Source organism: Leptodactylus fuscus, chromosome 9 (assembly GCF_031893055.1).
Source record: "Leptodactylus fuscus isolate aLepFus1 chromosome 9, aLepFus1.hap2, whole genome shotgun sequence".
Lineage (NCBI taxonomy): Eukaryota > Metazoa > Chordata > Amphibia > Anura > Leptodactylidae > Leptodactylus > Leptodactylus fuscus.
This window is the reverse complement of record NC_134273.1, coordinates 65,304,543-65,329,318: the sequence shown is the minus strand read 5'-3', so window position 1 is coordinate 65,329,318 and position 24,776 is coordinate 65,304,543. Positions and strand designations below refer to the sequence as shown.

At 42.1% G+C, this 24,776-nt stretch overlaps 1 protein-coding gene across 1 annotated transcript in view; it reads right to left on the bottom strand.

The window, feature by feature from the left end:
• Positions 1–1,650: 1,650 nt before the first annotated feature.
• Positions 1,651–24,776, bottom strand: part of RGS5 (regulator of G protein signaling 5) — a 75,574-nt gene continuing 52,448 nt past the window's right edge. The window contains exon 5 of the mRNA XM_075287387.1: positions 1,651–9,077. Coding sequence (XP_075143488.1) covers positions 8,916–9,077 — 162 coding nt within the window. The 3' untranslated portion in view covers positions 1,651–8,915. The remainder of the gene's footprint in view (positions 9,078–24,776) is intronic.

The following is a 24,776-nucleotide window of genomic DNA, read 5'->3' as shown; positions in this document are numbered from 1 at the left end:
TGAGACTTGATGGAAAGGTTGGACTGGCCCAACTCATCCATCTAGCCCAGGCTCTGACACATCAAGGGTGCCAATGTAGAAGACAACTCCATTTGGAGCTCAATATGGAACTTATCACTTCATTAGTGTAATTTTTCTTTGGGATAATTCACAAATAACCTGTTAGAACTTATTGATAATAAATCATATTTGTGATATGATAACAGGTTGGTGTATAGTACCCGTGATAGATGACTTCTATAGACATGTGTAATATGAGTTACGTGACCTGTGGTCCATCTGGAGACCGATATGAAAGATTGGTAGAGTGACAGTTAACCCTTATATAATGGTTATATAGTTGTAGCTGGTCATCTGGTTCCCTTTGCAACAACTGATTTACCATAAAAATATCCCTTTAATAAAGCCCCTTAACAGCCCTTGTACAGCAACATGTCTGTAGTCATGAAGGGGTTATCAGTAAAACATGGAGAATGAAGATCTTAATTTATGTAATTTGGCTTCCACTTAGTCTCAGAAGAATAATCTGGATCCACCACAATAAGTTTTTGTAACCAAAATACAATTAGAAAGCAATATAAAGGAAACTGCTGCAAACATCAATGCCTAGGTAAAGGAGTGTTCACACCTGCATATAGAGCTGCTGTCACAGATTCTGTTAGAAATGTCAGGCATCACTTGGAAATCTGGAAACCACCATTCATTCATCTATTTGCCACACTATGCATGCCAATTGTTCTTCGCAACTTGAGATCAGGAGCAGGATCATTGATGGTGTCCAAGGGTTGTACTTTGTTGGAGCTTTTGTTACGAGGGGCTTCATGAGTCTGCAGAAAATTGTCAGGGGACTTTCTCTTCCACCAGTTTCATTTTAAAAACATCTGAGGGACCCCATTATAGTCAATGGAGTCTGCTGGGCTTTGTGTGTAACCTCGGTTTTAGCAGTCCACCTCTCCATTGGTCGTGTCCCAAACAATTGACATGCCTCCCTAGTGTGAACCTAACGTAAGAAAGTTTTACTTTTCAGCAGTTTATCATGTATATCATGTGTGGTCTGACAAGTAATTTGTAACGTGGCGGAATTACTGTATAACCATGTCATGTGCATCTGTCACCATCTTGATTCAGGTAATGATGATCCTATTTGCCTTGCCACCGGTTGTAACAGTTCAGTTTACTGTCAACCAAAATTCCTGTCTATGTTATCCAGCATGTTCCCATATAGTAAGTCACCTTGGCATGTATTTACCTTTCCCATGTGCAAAAACTTACGTTTCTCCATATTAAACCCATTTACCAATTCTGTGCCCAAGTTGCTGTTCATTAATAAATATAATAATAATATTAAAAAGAATAGGGCCGAATGCTGACCCCGCTGGAGCCCCATTAGTGCCATTGCTTGACTACTCTCTGCTAATATCCTAACACAGCTCATCGCTTTCCAGAAATTCTTGTAAACCAACAATTACATGAAAGATCTAAATATAGCTCAGTGTATGCATTACTAGACGTGATCAATATATCACTCTTGACAGGCGGTGTATAGACCCTTTATTACACCAGTCCTATCAGACGCCATCTACTACACACATACGCAATACATAGCATTAGCATGCATTACTGTCTGCACTGATCACACAAACACCAGGCTAGTTCTTACTATTTATTTCACATGCAGAGTTACATTGAGTTTATATAATGTTAGCCAGATAGATCCAAAGAGAAATATTATATCATAGGTAGTACATGCAACACATCACCATCACATTCTGCCAGGAGATGAGATGGAGTCAACCCTCAGTAGTTCAACGGCTGCACCTCAATATTAGCTATATCGGTCTGATTTTTGGGGGTATATTTGTCAGCGTTAGAAAACTATGGATTGAATTTTTCTCCTTTGTTAAGGGCTTGTACGCAAAGACTGTGTGGTGGCATGCAGAGTCTCTGTGATAGTTACAGAGTCATAGGCACGCTGTGTGATAGCCCCGTAATATGACAACTGATGGAACACGCTCAAATCTTTAGGATTTATTACCTTTACATAGCATCATAAGAAATCAAAGACAGGTCGATGTACAGTAGGTGCCATATTACAACTCCGTACAACACAGGCCATAGTACGGCCATGTGCGCAAGCCCTAGTTCTAATGACATATGTAAAAATACAGGACTTAAAGGAGTTGACCAGTTTCAACAAATAAATGTTATTTTTTGCATAATGATAGTTGTGCAGTTTTCCATTATACTTTCTGTATCAATTCTTCACGTTTTTTCTAGATGTCTGCTTGTTATCGTTCACTCTGCTTACTTCTAGGGGATAAAAATCAGTCCATGATCATGTGATATACAGTCCATGGTCATGTAATGTACAGTCCATGGTCATGTGATGGACAGTCCATGGTCATGTGATGGACAGTCCATGGTCATGTGATGGACAGTCCATGGTCATGTGATATACAGTCCATAGTCATGTGATATACAGCCCATGGTCATGTGATATACAGTCCATGGTCATGTGATATACAGTCCATAGTCATGTGATATACAGCCCATGGTCATGTGATATACAGTCCATGGTCATGTGATGGACAGCCCATGGTCATGTGATATACAGCCCATGGTCATGTGATATACAATCCATGGTCATGTGATGGACAGCCCATGGTCATGTGATATACAGTCCATGGTCATGTGATATACAGTCCATGATCATGTGATATACACTCCATGGTCATATGATGAGATACAGGTGCACGGCTCATTACGAGACAGATCTCTGATTACTGCGCTATGACTGTAACGAGCTGTGCACCTGGGCATCCATCACATGACCAGGGACTGTATATCACATGACCATGGACTGTCCATCACATGACTGAGTGTAAATAAAGAATCCCAATAAGCAGGGCTCTAAAAAACTGTGAGGAATTGATATAGGAAGAATACTGGAAAAGTGTACAACTTTTCATTATATAAACTATAACATTTATTTGCTGAAACTGGACAATCCCTTTAATTTGAGCCCCACTAAGGGATATAAAAAAGGCATCCTTTGGAAGTCAAGGAAACACATGGCGCATGGCATTTTCTCGCTACATACTTGAAGACAGAGTATATACTCGGCACTATGTAACAGTGCTCGGGCCAGATAGTGCTTTTTGGCTTCTCAGATATTGCCTAGTAACAGGAGAACATAACATAGCAATGATTTAAGTCCATCAATGTCCTCCTCGTTCCTCCCTGTGACCTTTTTAGGTATGCTTATAGAGGCAGATATTTTGTGGGGAACATTTTGTTATCCAGGAAATAACCTGGCAGTGTTTCTAACCAAGAAGCGAGACTTCAGAGAGGAGACATGTTCTGGCTATGACACTACACTAGCGGCACGTCATGGCGGTGTTTATAACCTCTTCTCGTCGTCGTATCTTAGTACTCCGGAGGGACACACGCATCCACTTCTACAATAACGTGAGACTGTATATCTGTCCAAATCATAAAGGGAGTCTGCACATGATAGACTTTAATAATCCACCGTGGGGAGAATTAAACAAGTTTGATCTATTCCCTGGAGTGCGGGCGCCTAATGTTTTATTGCTGGCGCCTAATTTTATTTATTTAGTATCATAGATCTGCGAGCGCTTCCCTACCCTGGTTACCGAGCAAACAGGCGAATCTTAAATCATTGCTTCAAAATGTGAAGCGTTGTATGTTCCCCTCATGACTTCACACTAGAAATCTATGGGATGATTTAGAGAAGGAGATCCAGATTCTGCTGCCTGAGTTAACAGGAAGATAAATTGTATACATTAAGAAGACTGAGATATGGTCACGCTGATCTGATCATATGTACGCGTTCCACGGTAAAGCGATGACGGCCATATAGATTGATAAAATTTGACTGCTAACTTAATGTTGGCAGAATTGACTCAGATGCATCACAGTAATGGGGAATGACATACTCGGCTCTGCTACACTAGCAAGCTCGGCCGTATTACATCTGTAGGGCACTTAATAGTGATTTGTTGAATAATACAGACACGTTAAAAGCATTCCCTTGGTTATTCTATATATTCATCAGATCTGAATAGCAGCCAACGCTCGTGTTGTAGGTTCGATAGTGCCCAGATATAGGCTGAAAATACATTTTTATTTATTTTTTTGTGTTGTTTTTTAGGTTTGATAGCTTTCTTCCCACTAGCAGCTAATGATCTCCTTGGATGTATTATAAGGAGACCTCATTTATCTCAGTCTTGGTGATGAAGTCAATAAAATCATTACAGGAGAACATCATCTGTATATACTGGTGAAAAGGCTAAGCAAGGTGACGGAGCTGCTATTGTATAAGATGTAGGAGACGTTATCTCGGCCTTACAGCTTCCTCTGTACTTCCTTGTACCAGTAGAAAGAAAATCAGTGTCCAGAAACTGGACAGGTAAGAGATTAACAATTGCAATTGTAGGTGTAACATTAATAGAATGTGGACAGGTTCTACAAGTGTTTTCATGGCAACAGACTACAAACAAACCCCCTGTGTAGTCCCTGCAAACATGTGTTATCCAATTCATTCGACTTCCAAAGCTACAGACAGTAGAGATAGAAAGGTTGGAGCCATTGGAGCCATGAAACATTTGCCTGCATCCACACGATATAGCTATTAAAGAGGTTGAATGGGACTGTGATATTGAGCTCAGTGACATCATGTCCATTGGTCACTTGGTCATATTATAACTTAATCCATTTCAAATGAATGGTTCTGAGCTGCAATACCAAGCACAGCCACTATACAATCACCACTCTACTCCTCTTCATTTTTCGCCAATGGCAATTTCGCATGGGCTACCCGTGACGGGATGTCAATGCAGGGCATCAGCATCCCGTTGTGGCATCCCGCTCCTGATTAGGCCTGGATGAATGGGGCTAATCAGGTGAAAGTATCAGCCCCGCGGAATACGCGGCAAGATTGAGCAGGACGCTTCTTTTTTCCGTGTCTGCCTCCCATTGAAAACAATGGAATCTGCTCCGGATTCGGGGGGCGAAATCCGCTGAAAATTCTTCCGTGTGAACACACCCTCAGTGCTGAAGCCACAGCAATCAATGGCTTAGCCCCAGACAACCCCTTTAAAGAGGGCACTGGCAGAAATATGTTATAACTGAAAAAACAGGGGCACATTTCGGAGTCCATTTTAATGATATAGGTTATTACACTCATAATCATTCCATGGATTGGTATTTTTTACTCATGGTAGACCTTAACAGATCTTCCACAAGAGGAATTGCTTAACATCTTTTTGGTAGAGACTTTGCATATGTGTATAGAAGTATACATGCTTTCCATACCATAAGGGATGTAACATTTACATTGCCATAAATGTGCATATGAACCCAACTGGTATCCATAGGGCAGGCTGTACTTTTATATGCAAACTACGGTCGTGTACATGAAGCCTTAGGGTGTACAATCATTATATTTCATCATATTCTTCAGTAAATCCATAGTAATCACAATGGCCATGTGAACACGCTAAACCTTCTATGACAGGTGTCTCATGTTGGCTGACATGAGAGTAATCCTATCCAAGCACAAGTCACCCATTTCCATATCTATATCTCTTATTACCAGGGGTTATTATTAGAGATGAGCAAATACTATTCGAAACTGCCGTTCCGAATAGCACACTCCCATAGGAATGAATGGGAGTGGCTGGTGTGCAGGGGGTTAAGCGGCCTGACGCCGGCCCCGACTGCATGCCGGCGGCGTCCATTCATTCCTATGGGAGCGTGCTATTCGGAATGGCAGTTTCGAATAGTATTCGCTCATCTCTAGTTATTATATATCATGATACCAGGATAGTCTACTGAGCAAATAATACCAAATCACCCAATAATAAGTGCTGGACTCTTTTTGGATTTTTTTTCATTTTTTTTCTATGGTACAAGCAGCTTAGTCCTCAGATATAGCTATCTGATAAATGACGGTACGTACAGAAGATTAGATTAGCATTTCTCCTACAAAGCGAGAATACAGCATATAACACATTGCAAAAATAAACCATGTAGAAGACACAACGTTTCAGTTTGCAGGTTACTGAGCTGTGCAGAAGTCCCGTAAGCAAAAGCATTAACATATTGGTATTATTTCCTGTTATTGCCAAGGTGTCCTGCTTTATATTAGTCGCCTAATGGTTCTAATTGTTATTGGATTCGGTATTTCTAAAGAAGATGCAGACTACCTATAAGCACATATTCACATAAGACAGATTTGTGGCAGAAATTTCAGGAAATGAAAATTAGTTTCATTTATCTGAACAAGGATATTTTGGCAGGAAGCCCATCGATTTTGGCAAGTCACATTTAGAATATTGGTACTGTTGCAAAAAATTCTGCCATATCCCCTTATCAGTCTATGCTTGTATAGGCATACCCTTTAAATCTTGCCAGCTTTGAGAGTGTTACGGATCCCCCTTATATCAATTCCTATCTTGACATTATGCATATTTTTGGATATGGAGTTTTGTTGCTTTTTTTACACCAAGTAGAATTTTTAGGGTGGGGTAAACTTTTTTTGCTGGGCGCGACGGGATGCCGATGAAATGCATTGGCATCCCGTCGTGGCATCTCGCTCCTGATTAGATCTGGATGAATGGGCCTAAGCAGGAGGGCGTCTCAAGCCATGAAGCTGACTCAGCCACGGAATCCGCATGATAGGTATGTTTTGTATCCAGTAGGTGGCGCTGCTTCAATTCTGGGAGTGTTAGCTGTGCGCTCTGGTGCTAGCCCGTCACAGCTAACACACACAGAGCCTCTACATTTTCGCTTGTTGGATTGTTGATGTAGAGTCTAACTATGTCTCCACTATATGCAACCCTATCCCGCCTGGTATGACGTGGACTCCGCAGGTGGTGTCTCATACTACCAAACGGCAGCGCCACCTACTGGATTACTGGACACATTGGAAGATCCCCCTGACAGATACCTCTAAATATCATGTGAACAGAGCCTAAGCATGAAGAACTAGTGCCGATTCTTACAGACTTACATAATAATGGCCTATAGTGTATACAAGTGACTGATACTCTGATGGGACAAAAAGTTCACGATTTCCATTATGTGACACACGTTTTAAAGATTTTATTTAAGAAAAAAAACTCATAGATCAAAGACAAACAATGCACCCTCATAGCGAACCAGTCCTAGCAGAGAACGCTTACAACATCTAAAGGGAATGTATGCATTTGCTTTTGTTTCCACCTCTACAAGATTACAATCTGAGCAGTGTTCCTATAGTTTCCATATTAAGTACTGTCCTAGGTTACATGTAAAACCATTCTTCAGCCCACGTGCCTGCCTTACAGAAAGGATCCCTCATGTACAGGCTGTTCTTTGTGTAAACCTAAACAGGGTGAACACGACAGGACTTAGTACGATTGTGTTCAATGATTCAGGAGATGACGCTACGTATGGAGTTGGCGACCAATCTGGACATTCCCAGCAGAGACATCTCGTCCTATGGGAAAATGTCATGATCGTCTCAGGTTATTATACATCAAGACGAAAAAAAATCTTAATTTATTGTTAGCTTATCCTTATAGGGCCTTCTTTACAATCACATATCCAATTGGGGACATGTCCTGCTCACATTCATGGCTACGAGGTCATATTGTCTGGTAGGTTTGTTACTTGTTACTTATGAAAGTTAATTTGCCTTATCTAAGGATATCTAACAAGTGGTAAAGTACTTTCTAAGCAAATATATATATATTTTTTCCTTTTTGTAGTTTTATAGTCCCAGATGTAAATCGAATACTGACCTGCCTGGAGTAGCCATCCCTCTAACCCCATTTACATTGCCCTGAACGTTCAATGCCATCTTATCACATAAGGCCCCTTTATCCTAAAGTCCTCCAAACACTATCACGCCTCCATAGAAAATCATTTAGGTCATCCTGTACTTTTTGAAACTACCCATTTCGTATCATACCTTTCTGTAAGCTTTTCACCCCATTCCCGGAACCTTACGACATATCTCCTTTACAAATACTTATCTTGGGGCTGGGAGTGCCATCCTACAGGCCCCATCTGGGTAAGTATTGCCTTCAGAAAATAACTTACTGTGACAGTCTCTGCAGGTCACTAGGATGTGGACATGCATTGTGTAATATGAAAATGAAATATTATAGGGAAGCATAAGAATGAAGTTATGGGTTAGGAAACTTGTGTTCCTCTTGGTCAGCCGTGAGTAGGGAATGTGCCTCTGCATGTTAAATGGGTTACTTATAATGGCATCCATCTGCCCTCAGAACTTCCCGTCCTCTTGCCTTACTAGAGGTCGTGACAGAAGTTCTTTGAGATGTCTTCAAGGTGTATACACCATGAATCATGACCAGCATGAAGAGGGCGTTCAGCGAAACACTCTGCCTCTTATGCTGACTAAGGCCGTGGTGAGTAGAGTCAACCTTGGCTCCAATCCAATAGTTATTTTGTGATAACTCTTCAGGTCATTTAGTTGTACGTACAACTAAAATATCCCCTTACAACTTGGCTCTGACCTGTTGCACAAAGTTCTCTCTCCAAATCTCACGGGGCAGGTGGGGCAATACAAGGAACAGACCAAAATCTTATATGGCGCTAAGCAAACCACTGTAGTCACTGCAATCCACTAGGTATGGCTTTGTACAACTACTCACAAAACGTGTTGAATAAATTGAATAGGATAACTTTTTATTATGTTTGCGTACTACTTATTACTAGCAGACGTTGGACAGGCTCTATTGTATGTAAAATAATGGACAGATTGGCAACAACAGTCAACTGGAAAGGCCCATTAGAAAAAGCAACGGCAGAAACAACAAACCAGCAAACCAAAGGGCGAAGCCCAAAGGTGTACTGGGGGTGCACTGCACAGCTCCGCCACGCTGCTACTTCACTAACTCCTGATAGATCTCTGATTTGATAAATCTGGGCAGTGAGTCCTTCTCCATCAGAGCAAAGATCTTCTTCTGGGCCAGGTCAAAACTTGAGGGAGATGGTTCCACCAGGTTCTTCATGGTCACGGCTTTGGTGAAGTGGTCAATGTTAACCTGCCAAAATAAGTAATGCAGTGGTTAGAAAGGTCTCCTACAAGGATAACACCAAAGAATTCAGATTCACCAAATTTCATACATTTGCATTTTCAACGTTCATCTTGCCCTGTCCTACCTTGTCCTCTATCCATAAAACAAGTAAAAAAAAACCTAAGGTCTACCAGAATCAAAATCACTTCTGAACCTCTTATTAAATAATAAAGATTAAAATATCTTTATTATGTCAAAGTGCAATATTACCATCAACTTTCAGGCTGAGGCCCCAAATGGCAGAAAAGTAGATTTTTTTTGTAGCAAATTTTGGTGCACTTTTATGAGCCAAAGCCAGGAACGAATTGAGCAGAATGGAGAACTATAGGGACATCCTATATATTTCCCGTTCCCTTTGTAGCCAGTACTGGGTTTAGCTTGAAAAAATGCTGCCAAAAAAAGTTGTTATCCGTAACGTAGGGTCTGAGCCTTATGTTGTGTGTACACAGCTACATTTTGGCATGTGAAAAGTCTGTAGTTGTCAGGGACAGAACCCCGTCCTGATAATTTGCAGGGCTCTGACAGCCTTTGCCATGATCTGGTGCATAAAACAACTCATTTGTATATGGATTAAAAGTTGATTTTCTTTGACATAGAAATAATACGTTCCCTTTGTCACAACAACCCCTATATACCAGTTATATAGAGTCTATCACCAGAACCCATCATATCAATCCAGCCACGCAGATAGGTTATTATTAGAGATGAGCGAGTAGTATTCGGTTGAATACCTTGCTGCCATAGGAATGCGTGTAAGCGGCCAAACACCAAGGGGTTAAGTGCAGTGAATATTTGATACTCCATTATATACTCCATTAAAAAGGATTGGCTGCAAAGGTTGCATATCCATGTTGTAACGTCAGCAATGGAAGCCATGATAGAGACTGGCAGGGGACACAATATTTTCCATATCGTGTGGATGAGATTTGGTAAAATTGCATCCACTTTCCTGCCATAATGTCGCTCAATTTCCACCCACAATTTCACTATTCTAGGCCTACTCTTACTATTTACAGGATGGTGTTGGAACTAGAGTTGAGCGAGTAGTATTCGATTGAATACCTCACTGCCATAAGAATGCGTGTAAGCGGCCGGACACCAAGGGGTTAAATGCAGTGAATATTCGACGCGCTTAACCCCTTGGTGATCGGCCGCTTACACGCATTCCTATGGCAGCGAGGTATTCGATTGAATACTACTCGCTCATCTCTAGTTGTAACCTGTTTTTGTAGTCTGTAAATGCACTTTAGTTGAATGTACGGAGAGTAAATGAATCCCGCTGGTCTTAGTCGAAAAGAACATTGAGAAAAATGTCTTTCTTTGTGCATTTCAGACTACATCAATAATATCTCACATACTGAACATACCACGCAGAGAGGAAAAGATGGAATAAATTAGTTACTAAAAGACTGCGATTTGGTCCACTGAAAGGGCATCTTAAAGTGTTCGGAAAACAAGTGAAAAAGAGCGTAACAAATCTGGATGTAGCAGAGCTGAACTTGTTCCTTGATGCATTGTGATATATATGAGATCAGTGTAGTGGAGTCATCTGTACTTCTAATAGACTGAAAGAATACATGATATAATATTAGGATCGACATGACTACAGACATTCAGCTATATGTTACTTTTGTCCCTATAGCTTGCAATAGACCCCTAAAAACGTTCCCAAATTAGATTATCGTGAAAGGTGTTACATGAGACAGCCAACGGGAAAAACGGACGCATGAATGCACTCTGCAAACTGAGTATAATAGGGCATATTGGCGGCAGGTTTTATTAACACATTGGTTATAAATTATTATAAATAGATAAAAATTAGAAACTAATGCAAAATTGAAAAAACAATAGTATATAGCGTTCAGAGATAAATCATTGTATGACTGCATATTATATCCCTAAAGCAAAAAAGATTCAATAAATTAAAAAAAAAAAAAGACCCGGTCCTGGATTGGTATAAACAAGTGATATTATTATGGGTAATCTGTGCGGTTTTCATGGTAACGGGGGCAAGTGTCATATTCTTTGTATGCATTTTATTATCCTTGGGGAGGGAATAGACTGGAACTAATGTGTAAGTGCAATAGTTTCCCACAAGATGATGCTTATTTTTTTATGAAGAGCAGAACTTTGCAGATATTCTGCTTCATATTCAGGAGATATATATATATATACACATCCATTACTTGGGATATTGTAATGAGCAGACCAGGCAGGGAAACGAGGGCAATGTCACATTCTCAGGTTCATCCCTTTGTCACAGTCAGAATACAGACTATTTTAGTATGTAGTCACTGTCCCATGTACAGACCAGAACACAAAAGCTTTCCAACATAGTAAAGAATCTGAAATGATCTTTGGTGCCTTTCTCTGTTTTTTGGTTTCACCTATTGATAATGGAAGTATTGGAATAGATACAGAGGGCTATGAAGGCCGCAGGGATCGCCGTTGTGTCTGGACGCTGAACTCTACGGGCCCTACAGATGCCCCACCCAGTGGCATAACTAAGAATGGCGGGGCCCCGTGGTGAACTTTTGACATGGGCGTCCCCCCGACCAACACCGACGCCGAAGACCTCGACCGACCCCCTCCTACGCACTCCTGCGCGCTCTATTATGCCCCATAGTGGCCCCTGCACACAGTATTATACCCCATAGTGGACCCTGCACACAGTATTATCCCCCATAGTGGCCCCTGCACACAGTGTTATCCACCATAGTGGCCCCTGCACACAGTATTATCCTCCATAGTGTCCCCTGCACACAGTATTATACCCTATAGTGTCCCCTGCACACAGTATTATCCCCCATAGTGGCCCCTACACACAGTATTATCCCCCATAGTGGCCCCTGCACACAGTATTATCCCCAATAGTGGCCCCTGCACACACTATTATGTCCCTCAGTGACCCCTACACACAGTATTATGTCCCACTGTGGAAACCCATAAACAATTATAATTGGAGACCCAGGGGGAGAAAAACATAAAAAAACATTGTTACTCACCTATCTCCCGGCTCTGCTGCAGTCCTCTGCTGTCGGCCTCCGCTGTAGTCCATCTTCAATGACGTCAGACGTCACATGCCCCAGGACGCAGGCTGGGGTCATGAGACGTCAGACGACTAGGCCTGAAGCCTGCCCGGATCGTGGAGAGGTAGGTAACAGTGTTTTTTATGTTTCTTACCTCTCCCGGGCCTCTGATCATTATACTTGGGGGTCTGAAAAGACCCCCCGAGTATAATGATAGTGTTTATGGGGCCCGCGGTGTCACTTACCGATCCCGGCCCAGCCAGGATCAGTAAGTAAATAGGGCCCATTACCGGCTGAAGTAACTCCTAATGTCCCAGGCCCTGTGGCAGCTGCCTCTGCTGCTACGGCGGTAGTTATGCCACTGGCCCCACCAGATCATTAACTACTTGTATGATCTAACATGGAGCATACTCAGAGCCGTGACTTGAAGCTCTTGGGCCCCAGTGTAAAATTTGTCAGGGGGGCTTTCCCTACCTTGTGGTAGATTTTATGGCAGACCTTTTGGGCCCCCTCACGACACAGCCCTTATAACTATGCCCGTGAGCGTACTGCTGACTCCCCTAAACTTGGTTTCAGTGAAGTAGTGTCAGATATTGGTGGTGGTTTAGGTTCCTTTTAGGCTAAGGCCCCACGTCGCAGAAACGCAGCTTTTTTTGTTGCAGATTTTTTGTGGTTTTTTGAGCCAAAGTCAGGAGTGAATTGAGCAGGAGGGAGAAGTGTAGGAGCTTCCTATGTATTTCCCATTGCTTTTGTGGTCACCCCTAGGTTTGGCTCAAAAAAATGCAACAAAATCTGCAACAAAAGAAGCTGCGTTCCCGCAATGTGGGGCCTCAGCCTTAAACGTTTCATCAACAAAATTGGAAAATTCCTAAGAAATAAAGGCTACACAACTCATGACTCAAGTAGCAAATGCTCATGATAATTGAATCCATTTTCTATGGCGACATATAATAATTCACTATGGCTGACAATTTTCGCTCTATTTTCAATATGAATTTTTGCTTTTTATTAAATTATTTTTTTTCGTTTGTTTGCCATGACATTACTCAGTTGCTCAATTTCAATGTACATTTACAGGACAGTCTATGCAGGGATCTATACATACAATGCTTTGTCCTAGAGTGGAAAAACTGCCTGATGTTCCTTTCACATATGCTGACATACAAGATGAGGCTTTCATGGCAACATAAAAAGACAGTAAGGATGTTTTATTTCCTAGATGGTGACTGATTCCCGCAATCTGCCTGACCTGAGAAGAGTATACATGTCCTTATTATCATGGACTAAGGTGACCTGCAGATAAAAGACAAGTATCCTCAATACCTACAAGTGGTATTTCTACAGCGGTCTTGGACAATGGCCTTTTTTATGCGGCCATATTTAATGGATGCGGACCTTGGCAAAAATTTGTTTGCACTTATGTTTATTCTACTTAGTGATATTGGCTTTTTTGGCTTTATTGTATTGACCATTTTTACAAAGGCAACAAGTGCAGCCATGTAGATCAAAAAGATAGTAGATGCTATATACACCCTATATATAGATCAGGGATCCCCCCAAACGGAATACCAGATGCATTGACAAGTGGTGAGCAATGAAATCACATGGAGCCCATAGAGTCATGAGTAGTTCAAGAACTACTTTCCTCTCTGCTTGATTCGTGTGGACACCGTGCGGAATCGCTCACCACTTTTTAATGCATTTGGTATTCCGTTCGAGGGGTCCACTTGGGGACCCCCCGAACGGAATACCAAACGCAGATGTGAACTAGGCCTAAGTCAAATAGGGATAGACACAATGTGAACACCCCAGGGACATTTTCTGATAATCCAGTGAGGTTATGTTTCACCACTTCTGAAACAGAACATCACCATTACTCTTTATACCCCCCATCCCCCTTCAATACTTACTAAGCCTTCCTGTGTCCAGGAACGGCTTCTCCCCTCTTCCTGTCTGCTAGTAGTGGGTGAAATAGATTAGCTAGGGAGATGGAAGAGCGTGGGAGAGGTTAGTTATAGGTAGACAGTGGAAGGGTGGGAGGGGCTAGTAATGGGTGTGGTCGCTTAGCTAGGTAGACTGGGAAGGTGGGAGAAGCTAGTAATGGACGGGATCACTAGGCTTAGTTAGACAGGGAGGGGGAGTGTAACGGAGTGAGAGAGGAAGGGGGACTGAGTGAGAGGGAACAAGTGTAGAAGCTACACAGGAAGCTGCACAGCAGGAAGTCACACCAAGTAAACAAAGGCAGAGAATGCAGCAGCAACCAGAGACACCCAGAAAACACTCCAAAAACTGCTAAAGGTATATGGGTGTACTTAGTAACCCATTACTAGCACTAACAACTAAGTTTTATAAAAAGAAAAATCTTAGTAAATAAGGTAACAAAAACACTAAAATCATTTAGATATCAAAGCAATTTGTTCTTAAGTATAGATTGAAAAAGTGATCCACACAAAACATAGGTATTGAAAAACCTAACATGCACTTACCGCGTTGCGGGAAATTGTAGAGACTGTGTGTGTAGAGACTGTGTCTGAGACCTCATTTAGAAGACTGTTAGGGCTAACATAACATAACAACTTCAAATCACATACAATTTATTCTACTGCCAATGGGATAAAATATCCCCAGCGACATTCCACGCGGCAGTTGTATAGACAATTCTAGTCCCCATGGAGCTACAATATAGGCTATAATTTGACAACGGCATGTTCAGTACATGTGTCAGCGCTACAACTGGTTTCTAAAGGAATGAATGTTGTCGTGCAGATACTCAAATATATTTCACAATTTTTACTTTTTATCATGAGAAACAGCTACAAATAAAATACAATAAAAAATACTTTTTTTTGTAAAACAAAGTAATTGTCAGATAAACTAGAAGCGACTGTCCTATAATATGGACCTAAGTGGGATCTGAGATCCTAATGTATGTTACTTGGAGAGTGTGTTAGAAAGAAATAACAGAAAAATGTCCTAAAATACACAGAAATATAGTCTATACCACAGTGAGCAATGATTTGCACCTGTCAGGTGAATGCCCTAATGGAGAGTAGGCAATGGTAGACTCCTAGAACAGTGTTTAGTTTATATCTCAATTTTGTGCTGACAGACTCCCTTTTAATTTTTTTTTCTATAAATCTTAGTGAATTTGACCAATTGACTTTTTATAGTATATTTTCTAAGAATTGTGCACTATGGTGTGAACCATGCCTGAAATAAACATAAAATATATGTTCACATCCAAAGAATTCTTCTTAGGCCCGGTTCACATCTGCATTTGGTATTCCTCAAGTGGACTCCCTGAACGGAATTCCGAACACATTAAAAAGCAGTGAGCAATGAAATCACATGGACCCCATAGACTATAATGGAGTCCGTGTGTTTTCCGCGCAGTGTCCACACAAATCATGCGGAGAGAAAAGTACTTCAAGTACTTTTCTCTCCACATGATTCATGCGGACACCCCATGGAAAACACACAGACCCCATTATAGTCTATGGGGTCTGTGTGGTTTCATTGTTCACCACTTTTTAATGCATTCTCCAAGCAGACTCCCCGAATGGAATACCGAACGCAGATGTGAACCGGGTCTTAGGATATTTGGCATATGATAGACTCTGTATAACAGTCATATAGTGTGTATATTATAGGGAAGTTATATAGTAACTATAATATATATTCAGTTACGTTTTCTTAATGAACATCATTCCATTCGATGCAGTGGTCATTTTGAGAAAGAACATGTCTCCCTTGCAGATAGTCTTCTGCCAGCTGCACACTTGGCTCTCCTCCAGTTAGACCCATCACGCCGTTTTTCACAGTACCGCATGTCACGAGCCGCAGCACCAAATATTTACACAAGTGTCTGAGCACAGGCCGGGTCACTATGACTCCCCCTGGGAGACTCCACATCCGCATAATGTGGCAGGACCAGCTCTGCTGGGATAAAACATCTGTCTCTTGCTTGGGTAGATCACCATGGGAAGCAAAGTCCTTGACATTCACTACGTGCAGAATTCAAGCTGTGAAAGGGCTCAACTGCCTTAGGGCTAGATGTTCAGACAAGGATATGTCTGCCACACTATATATTGGATGCCAAGTGTTCCTATAAAATTATCCAGTAATTTATCACATCTGCTTGGACTTAGTATTTTTGTACTACGCTCTGGAAAATTTATTTTTGAATGTGGTCAATGTATCAAAGTGACATTTCTTTTTAACATTAAAAAAAAGATTGCTGGTATTTTTATGGGGCATTTTATATTAAAAAAAAATTCTGAAATATTCTAGTTATTAATGGCCACTGGAGAACACACTAAAGGTTTGGTTTTTTTTTTTTTAGCTTTACTGTGTATGCCAAGACAGGGTCAGCAGAGTCATCTCAAGATTTTTTGACTGATTACAACTCTGTACTGTTGGGGGGGTCTAGCAATGTTATTACAAAGTTATGGAGACACGCAAATAATTGGTGGTTGGGAAATGGCACTCTATGTGTGGTATGCTGCTAGGCCAGAATTTAATGACACAATACTGGTGCGTCTTTGGTGCCCCCTTCTTCTGAGCATCCACACCCATGTGTCTAGCAAGTCAAAGAATTTTAAGCCAATGTCCACATTGTACCATGCTTGAGCCAGTGTATAGTTGTAACTGTAAGGCTGACGCCAGGACTTAGATGACATCACCAAGAAGGGGAGATCTCGAGATCTTACTGACTACAGTACATGTTTATGAGGGCTCTTAAAAATACTTTAGAATTGGCCGGTTCCTCTAGATGTGAGAAACTCTTTCAGAACATAGAAAATCAGCCAAGTAGTACAGAGTTATAACTAGACTATACCCATACATGGAGCGCCACAACATGGCCTGCACAGATTTCTGCCAGACAAAGCAATATTTTAAAAGATTTAAACAAAGGATAACTAAAGATCAAATGTAATTGCTATTTAAGATGGATCTGTCACTAGATTATGCTGTCACTGCAGCTTAGGTCCCATTCAATTGAATAGGAGTTAATCTGCAGTAACATGGTCTAACCACTACACAGAGAATGGAGCTGTCTGCTTCCTGCTCCATTCCCTGTGTATCAGCTATTGAGAGCATCTAATTCATGGTGATGCTGGGTATTGGACCCCCACCAATCTGATCTTGATAGATCATCAAAATTTTTACCTTGGGAATACTCTTTATTTCAACAAATATGAAATGCAGCTTTTGTGTTAAAGGGGTCTTTTAGGATTTGAATATCAATGGTCTCACGATAAGAGACAAATTAATATCAAATTAGTTAGGGTCTGGCTGTTTGATATAAATGCAGCAACCCTTTGGAGAGGATCTGGAGGATCAGAGTAGTAGATCTCCAGTTTGGACTTGTCAAAGTGGATATATAAGGACAAGTTCACACGGGGCAAGAGGGGGCGGATTTTGGTGCTGAATCCTCCTCAAAATCCGCCCCCTCACAATAGAGGTCTATGCAGTTCGCTAGCGTTCTTTTTTCCGCTAGTGGTTTGTTCCTGCTAGTGGAAAAAAGAAGCGAGCTGCCCATTCTTCAGGTGATTCAGCCGATTTAGCCGCGGCGTCCACCTCGCGACAGCACCTTCCGGACTAGGCCCATTCATTTGGGCCTAATCCGGAGCAGAAAGCCGTGATAGGATGCCATGCGCTGCACCGGCATCCCGTCGTGGCAGCCGCGATGGAAAGTGCACACGTAGAATCCCCGTGTGAACTAGCCCAAACTCAACCAAACTCATCCATCTTTCCTACAAGGCTGCTGTGTACCTGATGGTGGGGGTAGTCTTTCTCCCTTGGGCACAGTTTAATGATCCGCATAATCTTCCATTTAGGAAGTTGAATATAGACTCCTGATCGCCTCCTATTGGCAGGAAGGTACCAAGACTCCGCTACTCTGCACTGTATACTAAACAGGTAATGCTCAAGTATGTAAGTGGACCAATATAAGCAAAGAAGAGGCCACAGAACTCAGATAAGACCACAGCCCCTTATAACAGCTGATAAGCGGGGGTATGGAGATTCTCCTAATAGGCTAATATTGCTGTCCTATTCTAACCATAAGCCATCAACATTCTGATCCTGGAAAATTCCTTTAATGTCCTTTGTCAATGACACTCCACAAATACAGAGCTATGTCCTCTAAAAGCAATTCCTAAGGAGTAAATAGCTCTATATAAAGGATCTCATCGATCATGTTGTGGGAGTAAAATGCTGGAGGACTGGTTATCTCTTGTATACTCCATGTTTCTGATGTTACAGTACACACTGCAATATTACAAGGGTATAGGACGTGTAGCAGAAGCAGTAATTACTGAGCGGCCCCAAAAGCAAGGGCCCCATCACAGATTTTGCATTGGGGACCAAAAACTTCAAGTTACTTCTCTGGTCCTTGTAACAGCAAGTTTCATTCTCCTACTGAGAAATCGTAACCTACTGCACATGACGCAATTTGTTTACCGTCAGATTCATATGGAAATCAACAGAAAAAAACTCTGTGTATATCCGAATGGAATTGATGGCATAGGATCGCTTAGACATCTAAGGTTGCGGCATTATGGCCCAGAATTTGTACAAAGCCAATAAAGAGGTGATTCTGCATTCCCTATGTATGAGCTGCGGAGAACTGCTTATTGGTGGTTGTGCCCAATATCAGACCCCTACGGTTCTGATGTTAATGCCCCATATTTAAAATAGATCATCAACATTTTTGCCCTGGAAAATCCCTTTAACTATTAGAAAATGTGGGTGAGTGTCTAAAAATCCCCCAAATTTGTCATCCAGCAAGATATGACATATATAGTTCTAAGTTGTCTAAATATTAGACAATATTAATAATTCATAAATCCATCTCAGTATTTTTCTCCGTGAGGCCACACGTTGCGGAAACACAGCTTTTTATGTTGCAGATTTTGCTGCGATTTTTTGAGACAAAGCCAAGAACGGCTATAAAAGGAATGGGAAATACATAAGAAGTTCTTCTACCTTCTTCTCAAACCACTCCTGGCTTTGGAAACAAAAAATCTATAACAAAAAAAAGCTGTGTTTCTGCAACGTGGGATCTTAGCCTTAGGCTGAGGCCCCACGTTGCAGAAACGCAGATTTTTTGTTGTAGATTTCTTGTTGCCAAGGCCAGAAGTGGAAGGTAATCTTCTTACATATTGCCCATTGCCCATTCCTGTTGTAGCCATTCTTGGGTTTGGCTCGAAAAAGGCAACAAATTCTGCAACAAAAAAAAAGCTGCGTTTCGTCAACCAGGGGCTTCAGCTTTAAGGTGTTGTCATGCTGCATGTGTAAAAGGTTGAATCACTGAGTAGGACGTCCCATTGGACTAAGTATAGCAAGATCTGGGATCAGAACACCGGTCTATTTGATTGCAACATTTTGTAGACCAGCTCATGTGCAGTAAACTATGATGCGGTGAGTTCCGGAATCCCCATGGATCTACTATTTCCATACTCGCAGCATCTTATATCACAGTACAGATGAGCTGAGTTAGGAAGGGAAATGGTGGTGTCTCATGGCCATGGTTCTTAGTATCTGGGTGGGCCACTAGTCTACCTGTGGAAGGGCACCACGTCTCTGTATCCTTGCCCCCTTGGGACAGTATATACCTTATAATACAGTGGCTGGTAAAGTAAAAAGGTAGCCACATACAGTATTGTGCCAGATCTTTGTTTTGCAGCTCCGGCTGTGACTCAGCCCATATGGCATGGTAGCGGCACATCATACGAATAAACTATTTCTCCTAATTATTCACATTTAGAAGGTGAATTAACTTTGCTTCTGACCTTTGAAGCTTCTCCATAGAAACCAGCACAGCAGCCGCTAATGTTCATGAGACATTCACGTTTCGTTGTTGCTGTAAGGTGCACCTGGCCTGAGTAGGAGTGCAGTAAGTGGAGTTAACCTGTCTGTTGCCAACCAATATTGCACAAAGCATTTATTAATGCAAATATATAAAGATTGGAAGACATATGTGACTGGGAATCCTACAGCGCCAACTTTAATTAGAAGTATCGTCAACTGCATATACAATGTAACTATGCACAGCTAAGACACAGCTGCAGAATCCTGAACAGTTTCCAAAAATCGTGGCGTTTTACAGTAAGGGCAAAGTGGATGGGATTCTAACCAATCCCATGCCCACTATGCGGAAAAAACGCAGTGCGATTTCCAAAACCGGTGCGGTTTTTAAAAACTTTTGTTTCTTTTTGTTTTTATTTTATTTTCAAACTTTCTAAGGCCCTTGAACCCTAGGGGGTCTGATGGCTCATACTATACACTGCAAGACTAATGAGTAAAATACATTCCCTTCTATTACACGCTGACTATGGCTAGCCTGGGAGCAGTGGCGTAACTAGGAATGACGGGGCCCCGTGGCGAACTTTTGACATGGGCCCCCCCCCCATCCGACACCGAAGACCTCGACTGACCCCCTCCTCCGCATTCTATTATGTCCCTTAGTAAGCCCTGCACACAGTATTATGTCCATTAGTGGCCCCTGCACACAGTATTATGTCCATTAGTGGCCCCTGCGCACAGTATTATCCCCCATAGTGGCCCCTACACACAGTATTATACCCCATAGTGGCCCCTGCATACAGTATTATGTCCCTTAGTGGCCCTGCACACAGTATTATGTCCCATAGTGGCCCCTGCACACAGTATTATACCCAATTGTGGCCCCTGCACACAGTTTTGTGTCCCATAGTGGCCCCTGCACACAGTATTATCCCCCATAGTGGCCCCTGCACACAGTATTATACCCAATTGTGGCCCCTGCACACAGTATTATGTCCCCATAGTGGCCCCTGCACACAGTATTATGTCCCCATAGTGGCCCCTGCACACAGTATTATGTCCCCATAGTGGCCCCTGCACACAGTATTATGTCCAGGATCGGCAAGTAAATAGGGCCCGTAACGGCCAATTTAAAAAAAACAAACAAAAAAACGCAGTGGTATCGGCTGTCACCGGGCCCCCTAATGGCCCGGGCCCTGTGGCAGCCGCCTCCGCTGCCTCTATGGTAGTTACGCCCCTGCCTGGGAGTCTTCAAGGGAAAAGATGGTGGCGTCCATGGCAGAACCGCGGCATCTCAGGTGTTGACAGCTGCAGTGTCGGCTCTCCATACAGCCGGCATCCGCTGTGTATGGAGAGGGCCCGCTTGACAACATTAGTATATTAGCCACCACACTTCACTAATTTGATGGCTTGGGATTAGTAGGTGCTACGGAAAAAATTCCAACTGTGCCAGAGTCCTTGGCATGGATGCAAAGAACTGGAGTTGGTGGAGGTGGCCATAGGTTCTCTTTAAGGATGTTAATAGGAAAACATTGTATGTCCTATATTATCCCAGCTCTTTGTGGTACATTCAGTAGCAGCTTTTCTCTGTTGATGATAGAAAGACAGTCTGCTAAATGTTGGTTTGATGTCATCTCCTACTTGAAAACTTGTTTAGAATACTTTAGGCCCTATTAACTACTTGACAAGGAACAATGAAGGTGTCTACACTTCTGGCCATATTTGTTCTGGTTTGAATCTTTGTGGCCGGTGTGATTTGTACTGACTGGAGGAGAATTAAACCAGCTGTTTGGCAGGCTTGGCTTGGCTCTAGTTCACATGTCTGCATGCGATAGAACAGCACAGAGCCAAAGACAAATCTGCTTACCTATTATGATTAATGACTTTTAGTTGATGTACTAGTATAACGCCAACTTGCTATGTGTCGCAGGGCTTTGGGCTGTTCTGATAAATGCAGTTTCAAAAAAATTATTAAAGATAATGGGGCAGACAAGACTATTCTTGTATATGTCAGTGTTAGGCACAGTGGTGGGAAGAATAAAAAATATTCATACGCACCTTTCCCTGGTGCTCCAGTGCCTCTCAGCGTGGTCCGGTCCACCTGGGCTGTTGTTGTCTTCCAGCGAAAGAGTCCACCCCACCATACGTAATCGTGAAGGGCGCGTAATATCACTACCTCTTCCTGAGCCCACTGAGGCTGCTGATTGGCCCCAGCAGAAGGGATCTGGGACGTCCCTGCCAGCAGTTTTTCTTTGAGAAGACGCCGAAGAAGGATTGAACCGCACTGGGAGGAGACCAGAGCACCGGGGACAGGTGAGTATGACTTCTTTAAAAAAAATTTCACCTCCCCAGGCTATTTTAAAAATAATTGTTTTGTCTGGACAACTCCTTTAAGCTTGAGGGTAAGTTCACGTGGGGTTTTTGGTCCGGAAACTGAGGCAGTAGCCAGAACTGAATGTTGGTGCACTGTACCAGCATCCAGTCGCGCATTCCGCTCCGGATTAGGCCCGATGAATGGTCCTAGTCGGGAGGAGGGAGTGTCTTCTGGCCAAATCGCGAGGTGAATCGGCCTGAAGAATGAGCATATCTCTTCTTTTTTCCGGGAGCCGTTTCTTCCGATTTCAATGGGAGCTGTCTTTTTGATCAGGCTTTTAAGGTGGATACTGCCTCAAAATCCTTACCAAAAACCCCGTGTGCGCTTACCCTAAAACGGGTTTCCCATTAAAAAAAAAAACTCTCATGACATTTTCATCATGTCATATACATGTCATTTAAGCCAGATAAGGTCTTCATTGAGATCACTTGAAGAAGCTTATAAATTGAACCCCCGACCACTCCAGTATAAGGAGCAGAACATTTAAGACCATATCCATACTAAAGACTTGTCTGATGAGCTGATTCGACTATTATTAGACGTGTGATTGAAAAGGTTGTTCATATACTCTGTTAGGGACTTAGAGACTTATGAGTTAATAAGGTGGGGTTCCCTGTTCAGCATCTCTTGGCCATCACTTTGCTAAGTTCTCACTGTGCAGTACCTTTCCTGTTCTATATTTCATAGACAACCCATTGATTTAAATGGGTACGGTGTAGTTATTCTCTTCACCTGTGGTGGCGCTGCAGGGAAATTTAGGTCAAGGCTACACATTAGGTCAAGTTTCATCATGGATGACAAATGATCGTCAGGGGTCTTGTCACTATATTGTCAAGAGACACTACTAACATCACATCAGTGGAGGGAAATCTATACAAAGACCCTAAGCATGTTAACCGCATCCATATAAAAAAAAAAACAAAAAAAAAAACAAAAAAAAAAACCATATTAATATCCAAAAAAGGAACATTCATTTTTTAGGTTGAAGGTGATCTCAGGATTTGATTTTTTTGATCAACTACCGTTATCTTAACAAAGTTGGCACAACTCTGCCCCTCTTATTAACTTACATTTTATATCCTGTAACACTATACCGTCTTCACGTAAGTATATCCTGACGACCTAACACAAGTTGATTGATAATATATTCTGGTATGACATACATAAGAAGTATTTGGCAGAAACTGGCACGACCCTGGTTGTTTACTATTAAGATGCTTTCCAACAAAATGACTGAGGAAATATATTCCTTCCATCTATTTTATGAAAACTTTGTGCTCTGGTCATTTGTTTTGCTGCATGACAGTAAATGCGCACAACTCGCACAAATACTCATCCGGTCTTTTGTGCAACGCCCGCTCTTAGATCACATTTCTGAAGCCAGCCTTTAATCACAAGATAGGACTTGCGTAAATGTGTCACCTATGCCCTCCGAGTCCTTGAAGACTGAAAGATGAAGCATTGTAGGGGCGATGATACTAATGTATTTCCACTGATGATGGAAAATAGAGTTGGGCTTGAAAAGGAAGAGTAATGTTCAGAGGAAGCCTGTGGGAAAGCTAATAGTGTGAATGAAATGTTACTGCAAAAAAAGAACATAAATAGTACAAAACTGAGAATCCGGAACCATTAGAGCTAGTTCACACGTAGTTATTTGGTACATTTTGAGACGTGGAATCCGTGGCAAAATATGGGTCAGAAAACTGCCTCCGATTGAATTCAATGGGAGCCGGTCATCTCATTTTTCAGAAACTGCCGCGGCATCCGCATCAAGAGAATCCCTCCAAACTAGGCCCATTCATTTGGGCCTAGTACAGAGTGGAAAGCTGTGACTCCGCGACAGTCCTGGCTATCCACGGCAGGCACATTTTGGTCCGAATTCTGATGCGGCTTCCCACATCAAAATCCGGAACAAATAGCTATGTGTGAACTAGCCCTTAGAAATGGTTCTTGCTGATGTCAAAGTTGCAATAATTCATTTAAAGAAGACCTCCAGTGCTTATGGTCACCAATGGTAGTGTGAACGCCCCTTATTCACACTGTTCCTAGCCAATGGCCCTAGTCTAACATTTAGGTAGAAGCAACAAGAAACTCAAGAGGTAACAGACACATGGAATACCATAATGGTATTTAAAGGGTTTCTCCATTTAGAGGATATTGACGTCTAGGCTTGTTATAAATATTTCATCAATGGGACTCTACTGGGACCTCCAACAAAGAACAGAAGTGCTGAATTCCCTGTTCTCAGCAGGAATGTGGTTGTCCATGTTTGATCACTCTCCAGTATAGTGAGTAGGAGATATGGTAACAGTCCAGCACCCTCTCTTTTCTGTATCTATCATTCACTTTCATGGAGAGTGTTCGCACATAGGCGTCCACTTCTCTGGGGATTGGGTTTGTCTGTGTTCTCCATTGGTGGGGATGGCAGACGTTAGATATCCAACTATATTCATG